This window comes from Brienomyrus brachyistius, chromosome 14 (genome assembly GCF_023856365.1).
Source record: "Brienomyrus brachyistius isolate T26 chromosome 14, BBRACH_0.4, whole genome shotgun sequence".
Taxonomy (NCBI): domain Eukaryota; kingdom Metazoa; phylum Chordata; class Actinopteri; order Osteoglossiformes; family Mormyridae; genus Brienomyrus; species Brienomyrus brachyistius.
In genome coordinates this window covers 21,027,947-21,048,319 of record NC_064546.1, presented here as the reverse complement: position 1 = coordinate 21,048,319, position 20,373 = coordinate 21,027,947, and the positions used below count along the sequence as shown (strand labels likewise).

Genomic DNA, 20,373 nt, shown 5'->3' with positions numbered 1-20,373 from the left:
GGGCTTGATAGGGGTGCCATTTTACCAGTCCCTTTTACCCAAAGGGTTGAAAGTGCCCCCCTTTTGGGGTTCTGACTGCCCCTTGTCAATAACTGAGTATTGCGCAAAACTTACTGACAGGGGCCCCCTGGTCCGCAAATATTGTGAAAAGCACTCTCCCCATTCAGCACTGGTATGGAGTTTACAGGCCTGTTCCTATGTTCGTGCGGATTTCCTGTGAGTGCTAAGGTTTCCGAAACAAGCTCATTACTTCCTGGGACAAGTTCCAGGTTTACCCGGACCCTGCCCAAGATGAGTGGTTATGGAATACGGGCAGATGGGTGGGTTAAATGTAATGTAACACTAGTATGAAATAAGGAATGCCTTTTTCATATAATCCCCAGATTAATTAGACACTTGACAAAGCTTTACAGCTATGTTTCTCAATCTGGTCCTCAGGGAGAACCAGACAGTGCACAGGTTCACTCCCTCCCAGGCCCTGCTAGGGTCTATCTAGAGGTCCCTCAGTACTGGGTTTAGAAACACTGCTTTACAGTACCTGTAGCCATGAAGAGCTGGGGGAGTGCAGTTGCTGACCCCCCGCTTTGCAGTTCGGCTGCTGGATGCTGGGGGGGACTTCCCTCTGTGGCGCATGGCCCTGGGGGAGAGGGCTGATGGTGCTGGCCAGAGGCATGGTGGGTTCCTGACAGGCCCGGCTATGGTCTCTGGGAAACAGGAAGCTATGAGCTGGGTGGGTGGGCGTGTGCTGGCTCGGGCTGGGCAGGACACAGTTTGAGTCGGAGTGATACTGCTTGCTGGGCAATGGGTGAACCTCGTCTTGGATGTGGCCCTGGGGCTGCTGCAGGTAAGGGCTGCTTTGGTGGTACAACGGCCTGGGTTTCTGCTCCTCCTGGAAGTAGAGCTGGGCTTGCTGGCTGGGGTGGGCCGGGCTGGCCTGCATGAACTGCTGCTGCTGCTGGGAGATCTTACAGTTCTGACCATAGCCAGGCAGGAACGAGGGACTTGGCATGGGCTGCTGGGCTGCCAAGTGAGCCTGTGGCTGGTAGAACGCCCCCTGCTGGTAGTCGAGCTGCTGCGGTTGCTGGTGGAACTGCTGTAGGGAGCGGCCGCATTCCGAGACCGGCGCCTGCTGCAGCGCCCCCTGCTGGATGTAGTACTCGTCCGGTTGCTGGTGCTGGTAGTCGTACTGCAGCTGCTGCTGTTCATGCTCATGCATGAGCTTGGACTGAGTCTGGTCGTAGCTCCTGGACGCCGACAGTCCCATGGGGAGGTACCTGTGCTGCGGCCCCGATGGTTGCATGCTCGACTGCTCCAGCTGCGGAGGCTTCTGTGAGAGTAGCTGCCGCAGGGCGCTGTCCGTGGGGGTGCAGATCGGGCCAGACACCAACATCCGGGACCCCTTGTTGCCGCCACCCCCTCCTTGGAGGATTCGCAGGTTTTGGCTGGCAAAGACCTGGTTGAAGGAATCAAGGCGTGGCAGAGAGTTGATGGCATGCTTGGGGGTCACCGGTGACTCCGTGGAGGCCAGGGTGCTGAACTGGTAGCCCCCATTACTGCTGTTTTCATTCATCTCCAGGGCGTCACCTTGAGAGAGCGAGCCCCACAAGTTCGGGATGCTCTTCCTGTTATTGCTGCTAGGCCATGCGCCCCCAGGTTTGGAACCTTCCACTAGGGAACTGAAGTCCTGCCCAGGTGTGACAGGAGATTCCATCTGGTCTTGGAAGTACTGAGGGGAGGCTGGGGAGAGCTGAGCCGGCACCATAGGCTGCGCGCCATAGTTCATGTTACACACCCCCATGGAGTTGTGCTGCGGGAAATAGATGTCTTCCGGACGGTTGTTTTCACACAGCGGCTGCTCTTCCATTATAGTTGGGTTCTTCAAATATAGACGATTATTGCTTTAATATAAACAAAACCAGCAGTACCTGTGATACATGTAATACCTGTGACTAACCGTTTTTCTACACCACGCAACATTTAGCAAAGAACAGTGGTCAAATTCACTTTCAGTTTCAGGGCAGGGTTGCTTTTCGGAATGGGACTGGCCCTCTTCAAGCTGCCTCTGCTTTTGAAGGATGAGTTCTTCATTTCACCACGTCGAAACCCATTCGAGATAGATCAGTGTGATGGTCTAACTGTCTTCTTCTGGGCCTGGAGTAGCCCGTGCTTTTGCTTGGTGGTGGTGGCCCTCTATGGTTCGCTGTGTAAACAGCTCTCCGCCTCGTCTGACACTCTGGGCAGCAACCATGGAATCTGACACATCGTCTTCACTTTAGATTCCCTTGCTGCGCTGAGCGCCTGGCAGACACACGCAGACAGCGTCATTAAACACGTGACATTGGTGAAAATAATGAAGAAACAAATTAACCTGATTGCACCGGAGAGGACAGCGGCTGGATAATCATAAAACAACAAAGCACAAACAGAATGTGCGTATCATTAGAACCTGTTTTTTTTTTTAAAGCAGTGTAAAAGCCATTTCAATTCAGGATTCTTTTCAAGGTTTAAGGTTTTGGAATTTGGAATTTTGAGTTTTTCCATGACACCCATTCAACATGTTCTGGTGTTAACAGCTGCAACAATACACACTGATTGATGTGGAATTGTATACATGCAAGTATGCTGTTGCCATCCACTGGAAAATATGCCAGTGCTGATAGTTAACAAACTGGTTGCTGGAGCAGTATAACTAAAAAAGTCCCTGCATTGTAATCTACCTATCCATCTTCAAACCACTTCTCTTGGTTAGGGTACTCTACCGGCATGGCAATGACAATACCGTTTAATGACTTGTCGACCTGTTTGTGACAAAAGTTACTTCAGTACCAACAGTTACACACTACAGTCACGGTGAAATTCAGTGCGATACTGGGAATGACTACTCTTGCACTGCTGTATTAGCTGTGAAAGAAAAACAAAAGGCATAAAAAAAACGTTATTAGAAGTTTACAATAAATAGGTAAACCTGAAATAATACATCCCAATTATCCCTCTTTTTCAGCAAGCCTAAAACTGCATTTTGCTGCTTAAATGAACTTTGACATAATATTATTGCTCTGAATTACCTGTTGCAGATATGGCATGAAAGTAAGCAAATATGTAGCATGTACTTCACTCCATAATTGAAGTGCCTCTTTTCTGCTCACCCACGCAAACACGGCGCTTTCGGCGCCGAAGATGTGATCCGGCCACTCACCCTGCTTTCATTTTCCTGTCACATGACCCTGAGCAGGGAGGTGGCGGTTGCGTGTTTGTTCTGTAATGCTCTGTTCTCCTTTAAAGGAGTGAAGGGGGGAAGCCTAACGCAGAACTAAACAAATGGTGGCTGCTCTTTTTACACTTAAGCCCAAAAACAGGCTTCCTGAACATTTGCACATAATCTCATGACGTCTTGTCCTGAAATATGCTTCTATACCTCTTTTTAAAGAATTACATAGTTTTACATATTCTACTAGTAGCTTCTGCATGATTTTTAGTCTTATCTGTGTACAAGTCTATTCTACACCCCTGCTACTGCTAAATATCATTTCATTGTACTAATTTAGTGCTTTTTTTAAATTGGAAGTTACGTAGCTGATAGCTTTATGAAAGCTTCCTCTTTGGCTATATAAAAATATTCAGAAACTTAGCAAAAAATAACCAACCCAAAGTGTTAAAATGCTGATGTCGCGGCACTATAACCAGACATCTGACATTAAGTTTTGCAGAAATCTGGAAAAATTTTCCAGGAAAAAAAATCATAAAATACTCCAGAGACTCAGGTAAACGGGCACAAGATATAGGACCATTTAAAGGAAAAACCACAGGGTGTCGAGTGAGTGAAACAACCAGACATAAGTGAAGGAAAATGTTAGCACACCCAACCAAAGCAGACAGACAGACGTAGGATGCCTTCATATAAAGTAACAAAGCGAGGTCTGACTTTGCAGTAAGAATGAAAACCCGCAGGCCAGTCTTTAAGAAACATTAAGGTAATGGAAAAATATGACAGAAAACTGTAGTGTGGGCACCATGCTCCAGTACTAAACATGGGCAAAGGGGTATCTAAATGAGACTGCTTTGACACAGTTTAAAGACTGCTAAACCTCCATTTCAGGGTACAGGCCTCAGTAAATGGACACGAGCAGACAAAAAGCACTTGGGCACACTTAAACACACTGTCCTTCTAAAATTAACACAAAATCAAAGGCATACTTAACAATTGTTCCTCAATCACTAAAGTTATGATAGGAATAAAATAATTCCAACTAAATAAAAAGATATTAGGATGTGTGCATCTTTCAACTGCTCAACCTGTACAGGGTTGGGTTAGGGAGGGTCTGGAACCTACCTCATGCAGGATAGGGCACAACGGAAGATCCTGGATGGGATGCCAGTCCATTTCCAGGCACTAATATATACATGCACCCGCTATGGACAACATAGATATACAAGTGTAACTCAATGTGAGTCTTTAGATAGCAGGAAGAATCCCAGGTATTTGGAGGAAGAAGGAAAAAAATGTATACTTGCAACCTTCTGATTATGGGAACCAACTAAGCTACACACAAATCCTCAAAATGTGGGAACACAGAAAACTTCACACATACAGAGCAAGGGCAGAACTCAAACCACCAACTCAGATGGTGGGAGGCAATTGTGGCACTCAATGGACCACTGTACTGCCCCAGACATTGAAATATTAATTTACATATTCATCAACTGAATGTAGTGGGCACTGAAATAGCACCTCTTAAAAGTTATGTTGAGCAAAGTAGAAATCCATCCATTTTCTGAAACCAGGAGGTCCAGAGCCTATCCCGGAAGCTATGGAACCCAGGATGGTGCGTCAACCTGTCGCAAGACAAGCTCACACAGCATTCACTCACACATACGCACCTCTAGGTGATTTGGTAACTCCAGCTAACCTCACCATGTTTTTAGGCTGTTCACACAGGACCAGAGTACCCAAACAAAATGCCATGACGACACCGGCAGAACATGCAAACTCCGCACACATGGAGCCCTGGTGGAGACTCGAACCCGGGTCCAGGAGGCATGAGGCAACAGTGCTACACCTCAAGCTAATAATGTTTTAAATATTTTTTAAAATCTGGGAAATTTAATAAGTAATAACACAAACACGCACATTACGGACATAAAGCCGCTATCCATCTACCCTATTTGTTACTGCTGTGAAACTCCTGGCTTTTGTAATGAGTGTGCAGGGGGCAGCCCCAGCGAGACACAAGCACCGGGCTCTCACGGTGACAGCAGCGACCACAACTCTGGCGCCTGTCTTGGCTGGGGGTCGCAGTAATACGTACACCTCCTGTGTGCCGCTAACATTATCATTTTTGAAGAGACGTTCTCCTTAAAACGTTTTCACCATCTTGCAGTGTCTTCATCTTCGTTTGGGTCACCATGATCAGCTAGTGACAAAGAGACCGTAGGTCCAAGGTCTGCATAAGTTTTTGGAAGACGGATGGACGGATGCAACTAATTAGAGAATAGAATGACATCGCCCTGGTGAAAATTCTCACACAACTCATGGAAGCTGGCCTACAGGTCCATCGATGGACAGGGACCCACCTTCACCAAAAAGCAAACCAAGGCGACGTGTGTAGCTCCTGCTCCTATACTGCACATATTTAGACCTTGGCATTCATCATTCATCGAAAGCTCAGTCTAGCTGCATTTATGGTTAACCGACTCCATGACAGCATGTACGTTTGTTTGCAGCGTTCTTTTCTCTTTACTTGTACATCATCATTTTGGACAAGAGCGTCTGCTGAATGTGGAAAATTCATTTATCCGGTCCAGTGGTAATGATTACCCACTAATTATTAAAAAATAGTTATTGCTTTTTCAAAGTGTTACAACCTAATTAATAACCAGATTATAAACCATTCACAAACTCTTTATATGGGTAGTCTTATTGTATAGTGGCACCTCGGCTTGTGAAAACAATTTTAATGAGTTCTATACAATTAACTTTAAGATAACTGAGAAGAACAGACATTGTTCGAGCTTCTGAACAACTTCCATGAGGAAGGTGTCTCAGGATTTAAGAGGAACAGACATAATGACACAGAAACTTGTGTTGGCAACACGACGTCACAGTCCTGACGGCCCCTGGAGGTAGCCGTGCAACTGAGATGTGAACCGATAATCACACGTTTCTCATCTAAAAATACAGTTCTTGTAAAGATGCAGTGCTTTCTTCAACCCGGCTGCCATTGACTCCCAAAGCCACACACACCTACATGTGGTCTGACCTGAAAGCCACACGGTCTCCCCAGTGTCGTAACTGTGCCTCTTAGCCTTATCTTCCACTCCGCTTGTAGATGGGGATGCTACGTATGTGACTTCCATCTAACAATAATAATCTGGATCGCGTGAAACTCTATGTCTTCCATGAAAATGCTAAAGGTTGAAAACTCAGGGCCTTATCAACGTCAAGAAAAATGATCTCCCCGAACCGAATAACATAACAAATCTGTTTATGACCAGATACATTTAATTATCATGTTTTATAGATACATTGCAAAACTACAACACTACACTATACCATTATGAATGAGATTTTTCAGGAAATATTAGAATTAGAAGCTTTTATTGTCATTATAACATGTATAATGAAATCACCAAGCAGTTACCCCTTCAAATGCAATAAAAAAATGATCATTCAATCATTTACACAGTAAGTGTAAAAAGTACTACATATTAAATCTACTTACAGTAAATTACCAATAATATGAATATTGCACAGTTAAGTAGTTATATAAAATGAAAAAGTATTCTAATGCTGGAATTTAACACCTTTTATGCTATTTATACCTTTAGAGATGAGGCAACCATCAGCCCAAAGAGTGCTGCCTGTGTGGCGGTTAGGGATTTCACACTGACTGGGTCGCCTCCCCTCACAGAATGTGCACAGGTCTTACGGAATGTCTCTCATTCAGCCAGGAATCTATAAACTCTGAGGAAGCACTTTGTAATGAGCTGTGACCCTGCAGTTTAAAAGAAACTTGGATCTGAGAGCAGTTTCAGTTTAATGCTAAAGTTAACTTTTTTTTTTTTTTTTAGCTCAGGGCCGTGTGCGACTTGGCGGGTTAGTGTTGCTGATTGTAAGGAAATCGATGCCAATTTTGTGGTCGGCAGAGTGAGGTCACTATTGGGTCCTTGACCAAGACCCTTAACCCGTGTTGCTCTACGGACTGTCTGACCCTGTATCTCAGTTACATGTTGCTTTAGATAAAAGCAGTGGCTTAATAAATAAAAATAACATATAAAGAGAATAGAATTAGTGCAAAAACTGTCATTTAAACAGCCCGCACGTTGCAGCAGACAACAGAATGTTGGTAAAAAAAACTGGTTTGTGATCAATAAACATTTTCCTCAAAGACAGAATATCTGTATTCCATAGTATGATTTAAGGATGAAATAATTCCAATATCATATCTTGCTTGGGTTTCGGCAGACTATATGAAAATGAATTTTCATAAATATGACCAGTACCACTCATCAAAATTAAAACCAGTGGCTTTTGAGTATTTCTGAAGCCATTAGAACATTGTATTAATGCCATTTGTCACTATCCAAATCAAGTTGATGAAAAATCTTTGACACGCTGTCACCAACAAAAATGCAAATAATAGCAAGAGGAGAACTCCGAGACAATGGAGACATTGATAAATTAACTAGGCCGACTGGTGGTCTGACTTCTCATAGACATGAGTTTTCTGGCCTTCGATCATCAAGAGAACATTGCGTGGAGCTTCACCGATCGTGTGAGAAATGTCACTCCAAAAGATTGTCTTTATGAGGTTCCCTGATGGTTGACTGAACTACTGAACCACATCTGGCCATTGGACTCTCTCTACCTTCAAGAAATGCCTCAAGATCCAGCTGTTCTATGAATTTTTCTACTAGCCTGATGCCCCTTTACGTTCCCTGAATGTACTTATGTTGTACTTCTGGTCCTTGAATAGTCTTATTAGGTTCTTGTGTTATTAGATGTTGTGTAGCTCCTGCTCCAATACCAAAGTACCTGGGCATTAACTGGAAGTTCAGCCGAGCTGCACTTGTGCCTATTTGACTCCTTGACAGCTGCTTGTTTGTCATGTGCTATTTTCCTCACTTGTATGTCACTTTGAAGTAAACTACATGCTAAATATGAAAATGTAAATGTAATGGAATGTAATATAATATAATGTATGTAGGGCTGAGTGGAGAAGTGAGGCTGAGTGTTTTATTCTGCTAGGAAAGCAGAAACCATGTGTCTCATGGTGCCGGATTTAATCTGGGGATTGTAATCTGTGGCTCTGTTTCAATAATAGTATGGCATTCATTCACCTTTTTACAGGGCTCCTAGTTTTGAGTGGATGGGGTCATGGAAGGGAGCCTAGAGCATGTTTAGGCTGTGAAGCTGCTCAACCTGGCCTGCTGTGTAGCCCACGCGTTGTCAGCCTTTGGAGATGTGGTTGATGTTATCACACGTAGCCAGTCTCCAAAAGAAACTCCTACGCTGCTATGGAGAATCGAAGTTAAGTGGCATGCCCTGTACAACGGTGGCACCTGGAAATGCAGCTGCACTGGACAAATGTTCCACATGCACAGAAAAGCAGGGCGTACTGTAGGTTGGCGCAAAATTATGGAATTCAGAAGAGAAAAAATGAACACATCTGACCTCCTGAAATATCTAACTCCTCTCCTTCAGCCATCTTCAGAGACATGGGTGACAGATATTTATTTTACTTTGGTATTACCCTCAAACAAACTCTGTAATCCAAGCATGTTGACAGACTAGAAAATTATCCTTAGTAGAGATGAACATATATTGACAGGCTTTTTGTCCTTTTACTATAAAAATTTAAAACTTTCCATATACATCCACAGGCTACTGACTTTCTGTCAGTGCTGGTGTAGTAGTTAAATACTTGAAATTATGTTGAAAGAAAAAAAAAAGGCCCAGCAGACGAGTCCATTAATGTGCTAAACATTGAGCAAAAATGATCACCAACTCCATTTTGCCACTGTGACATGTACTGTAAGCACAATCAAAATGAGAGCTATTCTGTGTCATTATGAAACCCCTTTTTTTTCATGTACAACTGATACATGTGACAGCCCGAACTGTTGCTATAAATAAAGTTCCTTGACAGGCCCAGCCATGCAGAAGAAATGTCTGCATCTGGACACTTAACTTCCAGCTGTTCATGAGGTACAACTATGGGTTACTGAAAAAGCAGGATTTCAAAGGGCGTGCAGTTGCTTATTTGTCGGAATAATGCACACATGGGCGCCGTTCAGACATTTTTCTCTGTTTTTTTTCCGACTGTCCGAACTGAATAACCACGAAGTCTCAACCGTCTGTAACTTCCTGTTTGTTTCAAGTGTTGTAAAGAGCTGAGTTTGTTTCATCAGCAGATGCTGGAATGACCAATTAAGAAGCACATTTTTTATATTAGTTGACTGGAAGTGTTTTTTTTTATTAGCCTGCTCATAACATGAGCACATGCACAGGACATATATACACACATATTACCACAGGGGACAAAAAGCACTGAGGCCAAATGCAAATGAGAATCAAACTTGGCAACCAGAAGCCTGGTTCGCTGGTAAAGGAACAAATAAAAAGACAAATTTCTTTTGTAATTTCTATTTTTGAGGATTTCAGGGAGGTTTAGGAAATGAAGTAATCTCTTTTTCAATTCTGGGAGACTTCCCGACTATAACCACAATTTTCACATCCATTTATACTAAACATAATCAGCTTTCTTCAAGATTTAAAATTTTTAAACTGATACCGTTAAACGAAATCTAAAGTTTCTTTAAACTAGTTAAAACCTGAAATTGTGAAGTGTTTGTCATCGTCTTTCAATGTATTGTCGATTCTGAAAATGATTTCCCCAGGCTTGCATGTGCACCCCCCCCACTCACCCCGGATACTTTGGTTTCCTCCGTCAGTCCAAAAAAAAAAAAACAGTTCAGGTGAATAATTCTCTTGTACATAAGTCTGAGTCTAGAATGATGTCTATGGGCTATGCATGTGTATATAGGCTATGTATGGGCTATAAGGGAGGGGAGTCATACATGCAACAAAGGAAGGGATAGAAATGCCTAATGGTGCCTTCAGTTCCAGTTTCATTAGCAGAATTTATGGGCTTTGCAAACCAGCTATTGATTTAGCCACCTACAGATTAGGAATCTAAACAACACAGTACAGTAAAGAACTCGTACTTACGAACTGCTATAAAGTCTATTGCATTAAAAATTCAGATTAAATACAATGGGTCGTAATAACGAATGCACACGCTACTTTAGGACGCTCATGAAAACATTGGGCGGCTTCAGCTGTTCATCGGCTTGTGGTACAGTACAGTACCATGGGTAGCCACATTTATTATTGCTGTATAATTATTATTGCTATTATGTACTGTAATATTATTATTTTTCCAACTTAACTACAAATTCAACTTGGGGAATGAATATTGTTTGTAACCTGGGGACTGCCTGTATCACAAAAAAATATGTTGTTCAGAAGTGTCAGTAGGTATTATAGACCTGGATTATAAAGCATGTATCAACAACTGGCCTTTAATGAAGAATTTTCTTGCCCGTATATCCCACTCTATATCCCGACTTGCAGATGAGCTGTATTTTATCATTGTTATATTTCATGTTCGAATTTACATCTGCACCATGCAAAGGGACTTTAGCATAAACTTCAGATTGTGATTTATGCAACATTTCATTATGCTTTTATCAAACATGGATCCTTCACCAGGTGTATTAACGAAGGCAGTCGACCGACAAATCCTTCATGATGCTGAAGGATCACGGCATGACACAGATAACTGATGAAAGGCAGAGATACATGCAGTAGTCAAGGCAGCTTATTACTGCTACACTGCCATCAAATATAGTTGGTATTTATACTTGCAAACCAGATGTTAAAGAAACAAGCTTATGTTGCTTATGAATTAAACACCCACTCAAATTTATGAATAATATGAGTAATTCATTCCCTAAAATATGACACAAAGGTAAAAATTCATAAATCAGAGATACTACCCAAATTGTATGATATTGACTGTATATCATATATATATATATATATATATATATATATATATGATTATACTGTAATATAATAATAAGCTCCAATAAAGGTGTCATCTGTAATGCACTATAGATATCTTCATAATACATTATAATGGTGTGTATAAGAATTAATAAAGAATTACAACACATCTTCTACTGACAGTAATAATGCATTACAGTGTTGATTACAATACTTCATAAGCTCCAACTCTCATCTATAATGCACTATAGATACCTTCATAATGTATTATAATGGTTGGTATAACAATTAATAAAGCATTACAGCATCTTCCATTCACAGTCATAAGGAATTATAGTGTTAATTAAAATACTTCATAAGCTCCAATGAAGTGCTCATCTACGTATAATACACTATAGATACCTTCATAATGCATTATAATGGTCAGTATAAGAATTAAGGATCCTTTGTAATGTGTTATAGGTGAGACCTTCATAAAGCATGTGTAATGCACAATAAACATGGTTATAATGTGTTATCCCTTTTTATAAATATTTATGGCTATGTTTATAATACTTTATGAATGCATTATAATGTGATATGGATGTGTTTATAGTTTCTTATAAACATGTCATTCATAGAAAGTGTTACCAAGTTATTAAATTAAAGGACAGATGTAGATTAAAGCATACTTTAAATTGCTTTTTCATTTGTTAGATACATAAATATATTACTTTACAAAAAGTGAGTTAAGATGTGACTCTTAAGAGTTACAGTGTGGAAATGTGGATCATTTCAGTTAGCTTTGAGAGAAAAAATGAAAGCCATCTTCTAGCTCTTGAGCTCAGCTAACCGAATGACACCACATTTATGATCTCTTAACCCACGGAAAAGTGGCAATATTCCCCAGTCAATCATGAAATAGACATCAATCTGAAGACCGTTAGACCACACTTAACACTCTTTGTTAATTATGCCGTTCTCCTTTGTCACTGTTTCTCGTGAAGGAATTTCACAATAGAACACATCCTACATTACTCATGCATATTTAATAAAATTTACTACATGAGAACATAAGAAATTTACAAATGAGAGGAGGTCATTCGGCCCATCAAGCCCGTTGCTAAGAGTTAGCTAAGAGTTGTTAAAATCTTATCTAGCTCTGATTTAAAGGAACCCAGGGTTTTAGCTTGCGCTACACTAGTATGAAGACTATTCCATACTCTAACTACATGCTGTGTAAAGAAGTGCTTCCTCAAATTCGCTTTAAAATGTTCTCCCGCTAATTTCCACTTATGGCCAGGACTTCTAGTATTTAAACTAAATAAGACTAATGTGATCCTTGATACTTTCAGACATTCTGAATGCCACTGTGACTGGATACTCAAAACAAGATGGATGTACATATCTGGACAGATGCAACCTACTAATGTGCAGCCTAAGTTGAAGAATACTAGAATACAACTTAAAGTTTACACACACATACACTCACATTCATTTTAGCTGCCGTAATTTTAGTAACATATATACCACTATTTTGGTGGTTTTGAAGAGGACCATCAATGCAGTACATCGGCAAAGTGAATAATGGGATAGCTGGTCTCTCATATAATGCACAGGCAACTTTCCCTTGTAATGTATGCAAATTTGCAACTCACTATGGCCACTTCTATCATCTTGATATCCTGATTGGCCCATAAGGGGTCCTGCCAACATTACTATGATATTACTTGTTGATTCATGGCCATTCAAGTGTGCTACTTTTAGTTTTCTATTTTAAAACTTACTGTACATTATGGTCTTTCATTTTCTTGAAAGGCGTAAAGACAATTTCCCCACGGAGGGATCAACCAAGTATTGGGAGCAGCGTGTGGCTCTGTGGGCTAAGCCTGTGTGCCTGTAATCAGAAGGTCGCAGGTTCAAACCCCGCCTCAGACTGCGGGTCCTTGAGCAAGGCCCTTAACCCCCAGCTCCCTGGGCGCCGCTTTGGGTGGCAGCCCTTTGCAGACAATGCATTAATATTATTAGCCTGTGATTACAGCAGCTTTCGCAGTACACAAATGAGGCTGCATGAGAGAGAGGAGATATGGGGGATGGCCTTTCAGCATCTAATCATCTCTAACCATGCTACTGACAAGCCAGCAGAGCGCATCTCCTCATACAGTCTAATCAACCAGGTTAACCCCATTGATCAATTCTTCACAAAATCTCTAGAGTTTCAGCTGATGACACTGGGCTGATATATGACATTTATTAAACAAAAAAAAGGAGATGAAATTTTCCCGAAACCTTCTGTTTAACACACACTTCTGTGTTCACTGACAGCAAGACCCAGTACAACTGTCTTACCAAGTTCTTGAAAATCAATTGCACTGGCAACACACAGTAAGTAAAACTATACTGGTTACATCCCCAGGAATTGCCATATTTATGAAAAAATTATACATGTTAATAACATTAATACTACTTATTAAAATGTATAGGATTAAGCTGAAATGAGAGTAACCGCACTTTTTACATTCAACAATGTGCTAAAAAGGTCATGATATGTTGTGTTCTGCAATATTCAGGTTCACTTGATATTTCTCATGATTGTTATACTTCAAATGTTTCCTATTTAAACCCATGACACACATTCAAAAAAGATAACAATGTAAGATAATGTAAGATCTATACAAACAAATGCAAATCAAAATTTTATCAGACGATATTTGCAACTCTTTACTGTCATTTTCTAAACCAAACAGCAATGAATGATCTGCATTCCGCATATACTGGAAGGAAAAAAAATATCCGGAAGATATGTGGATGTTCATAGTTTTGCAGTCACATATGAGAGACACACAAAGACGCATAGCTCTCAGTGTTCCGTGCAATGGAATTAACCCAAAAAAAGCAAACTGAACCATTTATAAACCCGTCTCATGCCTTTCATTGGGAAATCCAGGACCTTGACATGAACGGCGGAAAACAGGCAAACAGGCATGTACAAAACGATCAGCCCCATGTGGCGATTCTGTCATGTCCTTAAGTTCTTGACCTGTTCATTTATGTTTCTATACATTCAAGGTGTTTTACGGTTCAGACACCTAGTCTTACCCTTAGTTTCCTCAATGCACTCTTGATGAAGCACATTATCGCATGCAGCATGTCATGCTGGTGTAGTAGTTGTGGAGTGATAAGTCCGTAATATTAATATATCAACAAGCTTTTATGAACACTTATGTACACATAAGAAGATCCATCCAACTGACCATTTTAGTGTTTCCTTTAAGATCAATCTTATCTACTCATCAACTCATCACGACTTGTACCCACGCTGACGCGCACAGGTACAGGTGCAAATAAAAGCGAAACAGCAATAAAAACACAGAATCTTTTAAGGGCCGAAGACAAACTAAACATTTAGCATTTAAAAGAATTAAGAATCTCTCAAATTACTAGGATGCCGGACTAGAGATGTGAGCTACAATTCTCAAGAAGGGAATAATAAGGAACAAAATGTGTGAAGTTACAGTCATTAAACTTAATTTTGTTAATGACAGAGGACATGCCTTGTTTATCTAAATTAAATTGCAGCATTTGCTCTTTAAATAATGTTGGTCCGCATGGTATTATATTGCGATATATGACATTTATTAAACAAAAAAGGAGATGAAATTTTATTGAAATAACCATAGCCCAATAGATCTTGTGATCAGTGGTCACTGTTAATACACCACGGCAACACAGTGCGCAACAACCAAATGTGCCCTCTGCATTTAACCCATATGTGACTTTCGTGACATAGCAGGGGGCAGCTAATTCAGTGCCCGGGGAGCAGTGCTTGGGGGCAGTACCTTACTCAGGGTATTCTCAGTAGTGTCTTGCTGGTTAGGAATTTGAACAAGCAATCTTTCAATTACAAGTGCACTTCCCTAACCATTAAGCTACCACTGCCCATAAAGGGTGTCAAGATGGTGGTGTTGCCACTAGTTGTATCAACAGGCACTGAGCAGTCAGGACACATGCTGAAATGGTATGATTGTGTAGCAATAGAATACAGATTTTACACATTTTCACGTTCCAAAAACAATGACCCAGGAGATTTACCCATTTCAGTTTCAATGGGGATATTATGGCAAGTAAACTGTATGCACTCCAAGTAATTGATATTTTTCTGATACTAGTAACAACACAATCAAAAATAACATTAAAGCTCTTAGCAATATAAGCTGGATTTTAGTGTTGCTGTGCCATCAGTTTGTTGGTTAAATACATAACACACTGACGGCATTGTGGTTTGTCACACATTAGTTTATAAATACATTTATAATAAGTTCTAGGGACAGGCAAGGGTAACATACATACTAAATGCATTATCAGACCATCTGTCCAGTTAAAGTCCATTTTATCTTACTAAGCATAAGCAATTTTCCTCCAATTCCTTCCATTCTTAAACATTTTATATTACACTTAATTTTCAGTAACAAACAGCTCATTTCTTAAGTAGACGTAGTATTTTTGCATCTCCATAAAAAAAAGATAAAATCCTATGCCACATTGTACTTTTGACACAATTGCACATAAGTGAGTTCCTGTCAATAGGATAAGGACTAATTTAAAAGTTATGTGGGTGCCATCATTAAAATGAGGCAGACTATTGCGTTATGATGAGCATTTTTATGTGAAAAGACATTTTCAGTTTAACTAAAGCTGAAAACTAGAAACTCGCAATTCCACTAATTTCACTGGCAACAACTTCGGTAGTGACTTCAGTCTACTAAATGATTCACCCTAATCTGATCATTTCTAGTATTTGATGAATGAGATCCACTAAAAACAATTCTGAAACTGACGCAGGAATAAAAGCACAATGGTTGACAAAGCTGAGTGTACATTTCTTCTGCTACATACAGACATGGAGGACGGTAATTAGCAACTAACTGCAGACACTTCACACTAATCCCACAACATCCTGATAACTTTATCTGATTTTACCATATATATATGGGTAATACAGGTTACATCAGTACTCTGTATTCAAGAGGGACTTTGGTTCCTTCTGATGTTTAATTAATGGTCCTTTATTTCACATAATTGCACCAAACAAAAGTTGAATCATGCCTGACAAGGTTAGACCTTAATGTGTTACCACACTAATCACATAGTGCAGATAGTTCTTAACACAGACAGTATTAAATCATATAGACTTAACTTGATGAATCCCTTGCTAGACATCCTTAATGCAAGATTGAGATAAAATGGAACATAGAAACTTATTTCAATTTTTTTCTGTAAGCTGCTGTTCCAAGAACACATTTTAAAAACTGCCTTACTTCTTCCATACCTCTTGCAGTGTACTAGAACATAGCTTTAAAAAAAATAAATAAGAAATGCTAACAAACGGTTCATTCTTAGTGTGGAGCAGGATTCAACCAAGAAGCACAAGATAACATTTGGAACTTTTGGGAGTATTTTATATTTATAGCTAATAAACGTACACATTTTTTGATTTTTTTATCCAATGTGACATACTTTTGAGAGACCATGGTTATATTTATGAAAATGTTCGAGACGTTGCTTGCTTTTTCAGCGGCTGGCCTCTGTTCATATAGTTTACCAAAACACAAGCAAGATGTGATCGTGAAATTATTGTATCCTTAAATTATACTAAGAAACACAAATATTCTGTCTTTAAGGAAAGAGGTTTATTGATCACAAATGGGTTGCTTGGCCAGAATTCTGCTGCTTCACACAGTGTGAGAACCATTTCAATGACTGCTCTAGATTTTGTTGACACTGAGTGAAATCACTCTGCCAATCACAGGCTTTCAATAGGTGACGACCGATTTCAGGCACAGAGTCCTAACCTGCAGACTCACACAATGCCCCGTGCATATACATGATAATATACTAATTATTGTTAGCTAGACAGGTAGCCAGCTTGGTCACAAAAGACAAGGGTTAAAAGCTACAGGGCAATGTTATATAAAAATTGGCTACTGCCATACAGATTACCAACAAATACACAAAAATACACTACTCATTCTGGAAAACATTATTAATGTGTTAAATAGCTACCTATCCTTTGAACTAGAATGTAATTATAACCAGCTGTGTATCCAGCTAGAATAAGAAACTTCTGAATTAAATTATTAATTTTTAATAAACAGCAGGAGTTCAATTCATTAAGAGCTGAAATTAGTGGAATCTGAATTGGACTAAACCATTTTGGGATGTGTGTAGGGGAATTACATAAGTGAATGACCTTTTCCTACATAAGAAAATAACTTAAAATGTAATGCATTATAATTTTATTATTATAAAAATACATGACTCTGAAATGGGAAAAAAACATCACTTCAACATTAAATTTAATAAAAATGTATATTACTTTGGCAAGGTGGTTGGTGTATTAGACTGTACATAAAATATCACGATAACTAATCACTAGATTACTTAACTTGAATTAAAATGGTACCCATTTATCGGGTAAATTGTAGAAAGTAATAGATTGGCTCTATATCCAGGACAAAACTTCATTAAACGTGTGAACTGTGAGTTACATAAAGGACAGAGAGTTAAGTACCCCCAGACAGTTAGGTAATCCTTACATCATTAATTTAGTTGCTTACACAACTTATTTAGATTAGCTAGCTTCTTATATACCTTCTGCGATTTAGATTATAGGGGTTGGATGTTTTACTCCTTACAGCGCTTCCATAAGAAAGTGACTCCCATGAGCCTCAGCGGCTGTTCTGTTAGACCAGAGGTAATTGTGATCTTTATGGTTGGTGAGAGTTTAGGTTGGCAATGGCTGTTCATGTGTGTTATTCAATATAGTTGTTTTTTTACATAATAGTATTTTTGTTTTTGGTGTGTTTGAATGTGCCACCGTCTGTTCAGTTTATCAGTTATCCCAATACTAACTTCTCTGTCTAGAAGAATAACACACATTTTGATACTAGATATGACTTGTCGAGTGTTGGTAAAGTTCACCTGTGGATGTCATGAAGACTATGGAGATTATAGGAAGACCAACAAACGTGAGAAGCTATCTTAAACGTCCGCAGCATACCAAATTTAATAATGGCCAGAAGGTCGCTTTATAAATGAAGCAGAATGGATATGAATGTGTATAAGTTACTTCTGTTACAGAACCATTTATGTAAGTTTAATTTGATCAACTGATTGGCCTATAACTCAAATTGCATTATGGCATATGACATCTACAGGAAAATAGCCCAAATGGCCAAATGTGACGAAAAGTCTCGATCGCTCGCACATATTAACTGAATAAAACTGAATCCTTTATTATTGAGAGTACAGATGTCTACACAACAGACAACAACATAACCAAATATGAAATGAGATGCCTGCTTCCCAACCGCGTCTCAGTAACGGATTTCCTGGTTTTACAGCTAAGTATATACCCTTATCAACATTCACAGTAGTAACGGGAAGCATTCGTTTTTAGTATAAGCGATTTTCAAAACACCAGTGTTAAAGTTAAAACCAGCACTTTAACGTGTGCAAGGCTGAAATAATGTCATATCCTAGAGCTTTTGTATATGTACACATTATGTTAAAACTTTAGACAAGCTTGGGACGCGAAAGCAAATGCAAAATGGTTCCTTGTATACCATTCATTTGAAGAAATATGCATGACAGACAGACAGGACCGCCTAAATTATAAGCACACGAGTCAGAGGTATGGATAAGTATCCGTCCCCGGAGAGTTGTGTCTTGCTTAGACTTGCGCCTGACTTGCCGTACTATGGCAAGTCACTCTAGACGCTTATATCCGTCTGCACCAAAATGATTTTCCGTCACATGCAGAAACTGTCACGTTCAACATAAATAAATGCACCAGGTGAACTTCCATCTTAATGTATTGTGTTAAAAACCCAGCCCAAAGAAAAAATTCTGTAATGTCGGTTTCATAGACACCTGTATTCCCCTCATTTGCATTTAGAAAATATGAATGACACAAGTTTCGTCCATTTATATTATGAGTTTGCCTCCAACCCAGACTAAATTCTATCATTTAAAGAGAGACTTAAGTGAGAAGTTTAAAATTGAAAGTCCATTATTAAAAGAAAAGCTAAAAAAATGTGATAAAATATAAAATTTTAATCTACGTGCCTTTGTGGAAATGCATTCATCGTAATAAATTTCAATGAAAAAACGATTGCAGAAATTAATGCCTCGTGTTTTTCTGTAAAGAAGTAAGCAAATATATAGTTACCTTGTTTCAGTTTAATTTCCATGCTATTTGTATTCAACAACTTCCCTCTGCTGGACAGCAATGTCTCACTGCTACGGTCCTATAAACAGATATTAATCCGCCATAAAACATAGCGCCAGTAAGTCCCAGCTCCAAAAAAAAGAAAGAAAAAAAGTGTCTGCAATGCAAAAACTTAGCATAGTCAAGTTAGTTTTCAGTTAAGTGGGACTGTAGAAATATGAACTTGATTTTTTATATTGACGAGTAGGAATAAAATTGTAGTCTATTTTTGTCTAAAATGAAAATGTGGATCCTTCCGCTTATATCTAAAATTAAGCAGAAGGAAGTTACATAAAATTTGTTTTCATAGTCACAGCCGAACGTTTATAAATGTAAATTTTCTTCACGTATTCCTGCCATTTCTAGACTCTATAAATTAAAATACAACTCATTTATGTTTTACACATTACCTCCACCCGTTTGTCTTACCTATGCATTACGTTTTTCCTGCATTAAACGATACGAGTTCACACCGGAGGCTCACGTCCACTCCTTTCGATTTTGTTCTTTTTCTAAAACCGTATTATGCCTCTCATATTTATACTGCAAAAGATTTTCTTTTCATATATATATTTGGCTTAAATAGTATTTAAAACTCCGTTCGTCAGCATGATAACCCTTCTTTCCGGATGTGACCGATTTGTCTTTTAAGCTGGGTATTGGCTTCATTCATGCGCCTCCAAATATCGGAAGCACTATTAATTTCAAGGAATATATTTATTTTATGCTAATATGGGTGATTATTCAGGCTCACAACCTGTCGCTTGTCACAACGTTAATTCATTTCGCACACAGCAGACGCATGAACCTCTTTTTCTCCACAAACGACCCTTACTACTCCAAAGCTTCTAAAACGTGGGTCATAAAAATGGGAAGTGAGTTGCCACATACTTTTCTCAATGCACAGAAAATGCGCTCCAAAGCTGACATTATTCTTGACCTCGTATAGCCCATTAATGAAACTGAAGGATTGGGGAAGAGATAATACTGAAATACAATTCCTTGGTTGGTGTGGTAAATATGTGCCAGAATTTTAAATGTACTGTAGGGAATTTAA

At 39.5% G+C, this 20,373-nt stretch overlaps 1 protein-coding gene across 2 annotated transcripts in view; it reads right to left on the bottom strand.

Annotated features, from left to right (window-relative positions):
• Positions 1 to 19,984, bottom strand: part of LOC125707722 (transcriptional-regulating factor 1-like) — a 36,332-nt gene extending 16,348 nt beyond the window's left edge. For both annotated transcript variants that reach the window (XM_048975011.1, XM_048975012.1), the window contains exons 1-3: positions 19,746 to 19,984; positions 19,278 to 19,356; positions 539 to 2,298 (exon numbers count right to left, since the gene is read on the bottom strand). In XM_048975011.1, the coding sequence (XP_048830968.1) occupies positions 539 to 1,864 (1,326 nt within the window). In that variant the 5' untranslated portion in view covers positions 1,865 to 2,298; positions 19,278 to 19,356; positions 19,746 to 19,984. The remainder of the gene's footprint in view (positions 1 to 538; positions 2,299 to 19,277; positions 19,357 to 19,745) is intronic.
• Positions 19,985 to 20,373: the final 389 nt, after the last annotated feature.